Source organism: Priapulus caudatus, unplaced genomic scaffold, assembly GCF_000485595.1.
Source record: "Priapulus caudatus unplaced genomic scaffold, Priapulus_caudatus-5.0.1 Scaffold50, whole genome shotgun sequence".
In the NCBI taxonomy this organism is placed as follows: domain Eukaryota; kingdom Metazoa; phylum Priapulida; class Priapulimorpha; order Priapulimorphida; family Priapulidae; genus Priapulus; species Priapulus caudatus.
In genome coordinates this window covers 706,270-716,774 of record NW_014577111.1, presented here as the reverse complement: position 1 = coordinate 716,774, position 10,505 = coordinate 706,270, and the positions used below count along the sequence as shown (strand labels likewise).

At 41.9% G+C, this 10,505-nt stretch overlaps 1 protein-coding gene across 1 annotated transcript; it reads left to right on the top strand.

Moving 5' to 3' along the window:
* The first annotated feature begins 5,356 nt into the window (after nucleotides 1–5,356).
* Nucleotides 5,357–10,298, top strand: LOC106820856 (phospholipid scramblase 1-like). Its single transcript, XM_014825449.1, has 5 exons — nucleotides 5,357–5,468; nucleotides 8,651–8,722; nucleotides 8,889–8,966; nucleotides 9,329–9,477; nucleotides 10,104–10,298. Exons 1-5 carry the CDS (start codon nucleotides 5,417–5,419, stop codon nucleotides 10,296–10,298), a joined length of 546 nt encoding a protein of 181 aa, XP_014680935.1. The 5' UTR covers nucleotides 5,357–5,416.
* Nucleotides 10,299–10,505: the final 207 nt, after the last annotated feature.

The following is a 10,505-nucleotide window of genomic DNA, read 5'->3' as shown; positions in this document are numbered from 1 at the left end:
TATGTCCCCCAGGGTACTGCCGGAACGTACCCTGGTACTATCTAATATGCCGGACCGGTACCTCGCCTACCCACTAACGAGTCTAGGGAGTCGCCTACGCCTACTCCCTAACCTAACCCTAACCTTAACCCTAACCCTAAACCATATCAGATAGTTACCAGGGTACGTTCTGGCAGTACCCTGGGGGACATAGACCCTATGAGCCAAACTATCATGAGTCAAAATGTCATACCTTCTGAATGACATCTCACTTCAAAGTTTATGACATCTCAACATTATAGTGGCATAACTACCTATGATTCTAACAACAAGCCCAAGATTATTATAAACTGGGGGTAAACAAGTTTACGGTGTAGCATGCCCCTAGAACCTCCTAGGCCTTAACCCATGTTTAAGTGTTTGCCCCAGTATTATATCATGTAAAATTCCTAATGTTGTGCTTAAATTTGTTCTATCCTGTATATATAAAACACCATATATATATATATGTGTGCGTGCGTTTGTGTGTGTTTTAAAATGGGTACTCATACAACAGCTTCCAGATGTCTCACTCCTATTATATTGAGATGGTACAAATATTGGTAATCTCTATCATGTGTAATGCAATTTTTGTAGGGGAAAACTAATGACACATCAGATCTAGTAATATTTCTACGTGTTGTTGAGATAAGCTTTTAAAAATTCGTTCGCAAATATTCTAGTGACCTAAGAAGAAAATAACAGTGAAATAAGAAGTGAAATAACAGATCTATGCATAATAGTTGATGAATTATATTGTGGAAACCCAGTTTCGTTAACAGGAAATTAATGTTAAAATATATTAACGTGAACGATCTCTTTGCCCAATAACTGATGATTTGGGCATAATTATTTGTCACGTACAAACGCTTTATTTTCTTTATCTGTTTTTATACCTGGTGTACCTCGTTGCAATAGCAGACAACTAGCGGTCTATTTTTTCAGATGCGTGTTTTGATTGTCACCATTTCATGAAATTATCTTTTGCACGGCGTCCATTGTTCGCGGTGTTTGGTATTTTTATAAACGCGTATAGCAAGTGTTCTATTGGGGAATTTCGGCTAACCTGTGATACATCGAGCAGCTACAGTAGTAGCTCATAAAGTACTAATGATATATGTTGCCGTATCTCACGTCCTAAGATGCTGAAGCTGATACACAGTGATAATGGACGAAAAGAAACTCGTAAATGTTGCGTTCATAATATAAAATACATGGTAATATTTTGGGGATGCTTTCAAGAAAGAAAATCTCATTTCTCTCATGAAGCGAGAAATACTGGTGTTCTAAAGATTATTCAATGAACTAGCAATATGCAAAATTCTATGCAGAGCTAGAGGTAGTTTGAAATAACGTAATGACTAGCGTGAGATAGTGTCATGAGTAGGTATTGAGCTACCCGGTACCTGATCTTCCGTGATGTAGGGCAGCGTGGGGCTCATAGGGTCTATGTCCCCCAGGGTACTGCAGGAACGTACCCTGGGTACGGTCCGATAATACCGGAACGTACCCTGGTAACTATTTGATATGGTTAGGGTTAGGGAGTAGGCGTAGGCGACTCCCTAGACTCGTTAGTGGAGTAGGTGAGGTACGGTCCGTCATAGTAGATAGTACCAGGCTGCAGGTTACGTTCCGGTATACCGGACCGTACCCAGGTTACGTTTCGGCAGTACCCTGGGGGACATAGACCCTCTCAGCTAAAGTGGACTAATATGGACTTAAGGAAAAAGTTATTTTGTGAACCACCCGCACCGCTTTAAACCATATTAAACTGTCATTATATTGTAACGGGTTTGCGATATATATCTAAACACAGATCCAGGTACGTATTTATCCTATGGTTTTGATGCTGCGCCTGTCTTTTATTGTGTTTTAATTAAAGGGCGATTGGAAATTGACAATAAAACAGACGTATTCTATTTCTAAGATCTACGTTGCGTATAAAAAAGCATCACTAGTGTTCTTACATAATTAAATAGGAAACGGAGTAAGCAGTGTTTACAGAGGCATTGGTTGATTTATTTGCCTCCATGCACGAGTTTTATGGCGTATTGCATAGTAATTCTCGTAGGGTCCCGAACCCGTGAGTGTGTTTCGTTGTAACTGAGCTTTATTAATCAAGCCTGTGTTAAAACCAAAATCTTCCATGATTTTTTTCTCTTTAAAGATATTATATAGATTTTTTCGCCATTCGTTTCTCCACTCTATCTAGATGTACCGTTTTATGAGTGCCATGAATAAAATTCAAACTATACCTATTACACTGATTTATAGTAGACAGCATCATTTTGGTTTCATTGTTTTTATGTCCAATAAATTACCCGCGCCTACTGACCAGACCATCTTGCAAGTCAAATTGTCCCCTGTCAAAATGTGTCGCTGATAGGGGTCTCCCTGGGTACTGCCGGAACGTACCCTGGGTACGGTCTGGTATACCGGAACGTACCCTGGTAACTGGTAACTGATATGGTTAGGGTTAGGGAGTAGGCGTAGGCGACTCCCTAGACTCGTTAGTGAAGTAGGCGAGTCGGGCCCGGCATATATAGATAGTACCAGGGTACGTTTCCGCCAACCCAGGCGGGAGACATAGACCCTACGCAGCCTGTAGTCAGTAGAGGTCGGTATTGTGCAAAGGTGTAAGGGAGACAGAGAGTAGTTCGAATTCGTCTGGCAAAAAAGTTATTTGACGTCTTATTTTTCCGATGTAAATATTGTAATGTTCGTAAATGTTATTCTATGTACGTTAGACAACTCAGAATAAAGATAACGAAATAACGCAAATTCATAATCGTATAATGAAATCAACGTATGTAGCCAATATAGCAGTAGCAGTCGTGGACATTCCAAGAACGTTCGTGTTGGTCTGCGGTCTCTTAATATAGGGCTGCTCGCCGGCGGTCCGGTGCAGTGTTCTTAGGGGGTTTGTTGGAGACGGGGTACTCTTTGTGTGTGGCCGGTCTGTCATGGCGAGCCTCGGCGGGTGGGGGGTACGTCGGGAGGTATGTGCGGGATGTGTCATGAAAAAGAGACAGTGGAACACCTGCTATGCTGTCGATTATACGAAAACCAGACCGAAATGAAGTGTGTGGCTCAAATAATCTTAGAGCTTTCAATGGACGCCTCCGCCAAAATTCTCGAGAGGATTTGTCCGCCTGGCCGCCCACCTGGCAGCCCACGTACTGCATGCTGCTGATACTCCAATCACAAGCCACGGAAGGTAGACTTACAGAAGAAGCAGGGAACGTTCTGTGATGGTGCGGATGGTGGTTATATCTGTGGATGAATACGGTGTATGTCGGTTTTCCTAGGTCGGGTAGGTGGGTGGGAATTCCGATCTTGGTGGGTTTCTGTCGCGTAGCTTGGGTTTGCAGCCTTGTCAATATCTTGCACGGAGGGTACTGACAGTAGGTGGGGTTCGGGTAGTTTGATTTCCTCTTCCTGATAAATTCCAGAAAGTCGATAAGAGTCATTTCCGGAGGCGAAGGGTTAGTATGTGGATGGGTGATTCTCTTGTGTTTGGTGCTTCCGTCGGACCTATCTTTCCAAATATATTAAAAAAGGTCTGGTATGGTGATGGTCGGCGGGTGTTTGGCATGGTGGGGCCCTGGGTGGGTGGGTAGAACTTGATTCTTTTAGTTGGCGTAAGTGGCGGTGTATATATGGTCTTCTGGGGTGTAGTGTTGCGGTAATGTCGGTGAGACCTATGAAGTCGTGGCGGGTGTTCGTGTTCGTTGTTGGCTTTGTGTGGGGTGTGGCGTGTGTGGGTGTGGTCTGGTGGTGTGGGTGTTGTTGGGTGTGTTGGGTGGGGGGGTTGGGGGGGGGTGGGGTGGGTTTGGGTTGGGGCGTGATTGAAGTGGTGGGGCTTTCGTGATTGGGGGGGTGCATGGAATTAATTGTGAGGCCTACATCTGGTGGTATGGGGGTTGTGCAGGACTATCGGGTTAGTGGTTGCTCGAATCTTAGCGAGTGAGTGCGGCGGGTGCGGTGATGGGTAGGTGTTGTTGGGGGGTGCTGTTTTGGGGGTGCTGGGGGCGTGAAAAGGATAGAGGTGCTTTTCCATTCGTTCGGTGACGGAGGACTGTGGGGTAGTCCGATGTGGTTGGCGTTGTTGGCTTGGGCTGCATGGCGGTTGTGGCTGTTTAGGCTGGGGCGTCGTAGGTGCTAGGTGGTGATAGGGTCCGTCCTTGCCGGTAGTGAGAGTTGGGGTTGGGTGGGTGTGGTGAGCGGGATGTGTGTGGTAGGTGACGTGAGGTGGTAGTGGGTGTCGAGATGTGATCTCTGTTGTGGGTTTGGGTTTGTTGGTTGTCCTTGGTGTTTGTTTGTGGCTGTGGTGCGTGGTTGTGTGCTTTCGGTGCATCTTTATGCTTTGGTACTCGGCTTGACTTCATTTTGTACGAGTGGGTCTTTTGTCTTGCCGCAATAGTGTGTTGTGGGTTCGCGAGTTGCGTGAGTGTGTGTAGAGGTGGTTGTCGTGGCTTGATCCTGGGTTTACTGCTGCTTTCCGTGGTTGAGACTCAGGATATCTTCTTGTCTTTTTTCATAGTCCTGGTTACGTTTCTGACGTGTGTTTTAGATTGCTTCTGTAATATTTATAAGCGGTGACTATGTGGTCTTTGGTTGCCCGAGTTTCTCAATGACATCTCGTTTCTTTCTCACTCTTTTTCGATGCGGGTGTGTGACCGCCAGCCTTTGAATCATTTTTTCCTGAAGCCATGTTCCTCTTGACATGTAGTCGAAACGTGTCCCCGGCTCTTTTTTTAATTTGTTCTAAAGGTACAATCGTCAGGATGGTCAAGATCACTGGTTATTTGCACAGAAAATCATGACAAATTTTCTTCTGTTTGTGTTGTCGAAATTGTTTGAAACCTACTAAACTATTAATGACGCATGGCCAATTCAACAAAACATTCACTAAACAAATACAATAATTAGTGTTTACTTTGCGATAGTCAAATAACTTAGTTTTGGTAGCTAGGGAGCGTCCCGAATGTGGTGTGTTTAAAAACAGTTTCTGCATTATCACTGCTGCATGAGTTTCGCTGTATCAGTCCAAACACTTCAGAGTAAATGTTAGGTTCGGTGGTGTTGACATACTGCTGTGCCTTGGCGTAGATCGAGCAAAGTCTACTCTATCAAAGCTGGCGGTATACGCGGACACTAACCGTGTGGTAGCAAAAGTCCAGAACGCCTAGAAAGTCATGCCAGGGAGTGTCTGTTTGCAGTAGATATCTACTGCAAATAGACACTCCTTGGCATAACTTTATAGCTATAGCGCTATAACCGCTATAGCGAATCAAAAAAAGGCGTGCGTGTTTTTTAGTTTGGCTTAGTTCGAGCTACCATTTTGTATTGTTTAGAAAATTAGAATAAAGATCCGAATTTGATTACGACGTTATCAATGGATATGAAATCAGCAATTTCCGATCAACCTCGTTCGAACGGTGCAGCACGTAAGTAAATTATCTAAAGCACTCATTTTTTTGCCAGCTCGATTACTAACCAAAAATATCCAAAGCTAATACGGGTAATCCCGTGCGAGTCACGCCGTCTTCTAGGTATGCTTATACTGTGTTATACAAGACTTCGAAAGCTACGCCAGTAGGGTATTCACGGACTGCGAGGCAAACTGCGAATGTTCGGTCTGCGTTTGAACGCCTAAAGTCCGGCGCACACGTGAGTAATTTTACTCAAGTAAAATGATGCATGCGTCAACATACTCACGTGTGCGGCGGATTTTCGTTGAGTATTTTGACGCATGCATCATTTTACTTGAGTAAAATTACTCACGCGTGCGCCTGGCATAATAGGCAGCACAAGAAGCTTAGTATGCGTTAGTGCACCGATCGCTCTCCTCCATAACTCTGCGCAGCCAGCATCATTAGCACTTGAAAGCTGACATTTCAGGGAGCACGTGAGAGCAGAGTTATATGTAAAAACCATACGAAACCAAAAATAACTCGTCATGGTTTATAAGATTTCTAATTTTTTAATAGATATCTAATTTGTCCTATATGTAGTATCCTATAGTGGTAATTACTATAATCTCTTGTTTATCGATTAGTTTAATTCTACATGATGATAACTTGTTATTTGTTTTGGGAGGGGCAGTTGAAAGTTACTGGCCCCTCTTTGGCTGTGAATTCTGCTACTGCGTGTAGGAGAATGTTTAGTCTGCGTGCAAAAGACTGCTTAGACTGCCGCAAGCAAGAGATTTTTCCGGTTTGTTTAGATCACGTCACGAAATCATCAAAATTCTGGAAATCTTTCATCGTCTTTACCCGATTGCTCGGCCGAAATAGAACGCGTTTTTGTCAAAACCGTGGTGACACTGTTAGAACGGTTAGAACCAACCACCATAATTACACTACAGGGTCGTAGCTAGGCGGGGAGAGGTGCAGGGGGAGGGCAGTTACCCGCCAGATCAACGGAGATGCTATTACGTGGTCAATGACGCACTGCACACGATCAACTGCCCCACAAACGCAGGCGTGTTGTGCAGTTGCTTTGCCCCCAGGCAACATGAGTTATTAGCTACGTCCCTGATTACTCTTCTATAAGCCTGCGTGCGTATAGATGGACTGCCTGTTCAGTGGTGCAGGCAGCAGTATAGTGGCGCATGCTGTCGTGAGAGCTATAGGAGTGTCTTAATTCTTAGCCTGGGCATGCGATGTGTGCATACACTCAGTCCTAACGCTTCCTGTCTGACTCGATAATCGTCATTCTTTCCACCTTCAGGTTAATTTGGCCTTGAGGTCAGCGCGTAACCACTATATTGAAATGATCGTACATGAGGACAGTTATACAAACATGGGGCCGTTTCAGAAATATTCTAGCCGTTATATATATATATATATACATATATATACATATATATATAATTATATATATATATATATATATATATATATATATACATATATATACATATATATATAATTATATTACATTATATTTTTATTATTATCTTCTGTTGTAACATTTTGCAAATAATATATTGCAAATAATATGTGCGTATTAATTATTATTGTAGAGCTACGATGTGTTAATTCCTGACAACAACACCCTGATATAGAGTGAAATCGCGGGTCGCTCTCTATTCTACCCAGATACCGGCTCGAATTAACACCGCACGCGCAGTAAAATCCCCACCGCGACGAACAGCCATGCATGCAGCTGGCTATATGCCACGCAGCCGATCTCCCGTCTCTATACAAGGTCGCTCGGAACTATACCGCCAACGTCATGTATATACGCCGTTGGCTAATATAGCCATGTATATAGCCCGTGGCTATAATGACTGCCTGTAACCAGGTCACTAGATATTGCGCGACATACTGCGGCTCCAGTGTAGTATGCTCTATAGACATACTATAACACACAATAGTGTATATAGATATCTATCTCGAGTAGATAAGAGAAAAAATATGAGAGAAATAATTGTAGATAAAAAGAGAATATAGGAGATAATGGGAAACAGGAAGATAAGAATATAGTTAAGAGGATTTCCTCTAATAGCTACTCCTGATATCGGTTGTAGGGCCACAATAAAGGCCGGAGAGCGCAAGTGATTGCGCAGCAATCGAGTAATTGGTTTATTCGATTGGCGTGATCGAAAGGCAGCCCCAGCCAATCAGCATCGTGATGAGACGTTCTAAAAGACAATGTCAAGTGTCAAGTGTCGCGAAATCGGCAATTTGACGTGTATACGCATGAACACCACGTATAAACTGGACTAGATTGGCCGCCCTTCGCCCCGCAGGTAGTGTCAGCAGAGACACGCATAGAATTAATACCTAGTAAGGGTCTCTAAGCATTAGTCTTTTAAAATATTTCTACGCGGAAACCACTTCGCATATATATAGCGAGCACAGGCACTTGGAAAGAGTCAGTAAAAACTGAAAATAATCTGAACGCACATTCACAAATACTACCCCTCAATTACACTTCCACTGTTGTGTCATTGTATATCAACTTGCTTTCACAAAAACGAATGCAGAACTAGGCGCTCCCGCACATATATATCCTACCAGGAGTTAATGAGACTTTGTCTCATTAACTCCTAATTCTATCATTACCATGGCGACACAGCACACTCGAAGCGGCGAGTGCGGGAGCGGCTAGTTCCGCATTCGTTTTTGTGAAAGCAAGTTGATATACAGTGACACAACAGTGGAAGCGTAATTGAGGGATAATATTTGTGAATGTGCGTTCTTTTTATTTTCAGTCATTACTGATTCTGTCCCAAGTGCCTGAGATAGCGAGTGCCGACGAGTCTGTCTCGTCCATTGGTCAAAATACGAAAATGTAAATGATGCCGAAGTATCGATACAGCTTGCGAGGAAACGCTAGTTGCTGTCGTTGTTGCACGTGCATGGTTATTACAATAAAATCGGCGGATATGACAGGAGCTAGACCAATAAATTGGGCCCTAAATATTTGTTTGTATAACATATCGCTATCTTAAAAAAACGACAGATTATGCAGATACCCTTTAGGGCCTATTTTCTCGGTCAATACGGGCTGCTTGCACGCCCCGCACGTGGCAGGTCGATTTTATCCCACAGATAAAATATCACTATGGTCGTGTTTTTATCGATATCGTTGATAAAATATAAATATGCTTTATTTTTAGGAGACGATGGTTTAGATTACCTGAGTCAGGTGGACCAGCTGCTTGTCCATAAGCAGAAAGAGATGCTCGAAAGTAAATATGCGTTCGTATATATCGCTTGCTCGTTTAGCAGGCCTAATAATTTCTTAAATACGTAGTAAGTTCTTTCAATTTATTTCCACATTATTATTATTATATTATTATTGTTAGTAACATGTGACGTTTCAGCTGCGCCTCATTCGTTTTCCGTGTCCATTAGTTTTCACAGGTTGGGAAACGCAAAACAAGTACAAGATAGTTAACTCGATGGGACAACAGGTATATTTCGCCGTTGAAGGTATTGTTGCTATTTATTATAATACTTTAACGTGCGGTCATGATATTTTATGATAATTTAATACTCGTAGATAAATCTGCGCCTAGAATACAATTATTCACAGGTGGATATAATTCATTTCATTTCTACGGACATTGGCAACAACAGCTATGTATAGCGTAACATTAAAAATTACCACGTTATAACAACGGTTACAATAACCTAGTTTATAAAGAAAATATGTAAAGAGGATAGGGAGATATAGGGAGATAAGGAGATATCTAAATATTTATTCTAAATAAATAATTAAAAAGTAAACATGTAAACTATTGACTGAAGCTTGGTAAAATGAATTTTCAATAACAAAAGCGTCTCGTTTGTAGTGTCTGGTATGTGGGGGAGGCAATGCTGCGACAACATCCGCAGTTTTGCTATGAAAATACTTGACACATCGGGTAAAGAGGTTATATACATGGAGAGACCTTTGAAGTGTACATCTGTTATGTGCTGCTTCTGTGGCAACTGCTTGCAGGTAAAACCATTCCCATAATATTGGCAATACCAAAAGTAAATGATCGCAAATCTTAATCTTTGAGATTATTTTCCTCCGGTCATACGATCACGGCTGTAAATCGTCTTGTGTAACTTATGCGCATGCACAATAAAAATATTTGTGCACCCACACCCCAGGAGTTTCGTATCTAAATTTACAATAAGTATACAATTTCATCACAGGATAATATAAGCTTGCGTGTTGCATGTAATTATTGTTATATAAATCTATAACATGTTGAACTTCAACATATGTTATAAATGAATTGCAAACAACAATGAAGCTTAAATCCATAATTAATTTAATAAAAGTATGCCTTACTGCAATATATACATCACTTGCATTATTATATCATCGTATTTGTAGTCACACTAAAATAAATAATAAAGGTTGTAATCATAATTGTGTGATATTTTTGTTACTTTTTATGAAAAACAATTTGAAATTAAATTTTTATTAAATTAAATTAAACATTTCTATTTCATTCTCGTGTATCTTTTATTATAGCGTTGAAGCTTTATTCGTTATCACGTACTTTCGAGTGAAAAGTGATCGTGAATCGTTATGGTGATTTGTAATATGAGCCCCAGTGTTACTTCCACTAGGAAATGAAAGTGTACGCACCGCGTGGAAACTTGATTGGAACTATTCACGAAATCTTCAATCCCTGCAAGCCCAAGTTCGTCGTGAATAATGGGAGTAATGACGAGGTGTTCCGATTGGCGGGAGATGCGTGCGCATGCGCGTGCATCGGAGGCAGCGTCAATTTTGAGGTGAATTATTGTCACGAGTTCTTATAGTCACTACTCTCGTGTAAGGTATCTTACCTTAGCTGAAAGCACAAGCATGCCATGCACATAATGCCATCATTTATCTACGTCCTCTAAATAATATATCAATATGCAGATTGTTGTGAGTTGCTATGAGCTGTTATCATGAGTTGTTACACGTTTGCCGTGACCCTATAGGCGCGTTCACACTGGCGGGAATTAGCGGGATGCAAATCT

Excerpts from the sequence above, each read along its gene's own strand:
- LOC106820856 (XM_014825449.1), top strand. The coding sequence starts at position 5,417 with ATGGATATGAAATCAGCAATTTCCGATCAACCTCGTTCGAACGGTGCA. Across the intron at positions 5,469-8,650 it reads TCGTTCGAACGGTGCAGCAC|GAGACGATGGTTTAGATTAC; the intron begins GTAAGTAAATTA and ends CTTTATTTTTAG. Across the intron at positions 8,967-9,328 it reads GGTATATTTCGCCGTTGAAG|TGTCTGGTATGTGGGGGAGG; the intron begins GTATTGTTGCTA and ends TCTCGTTTGTAG.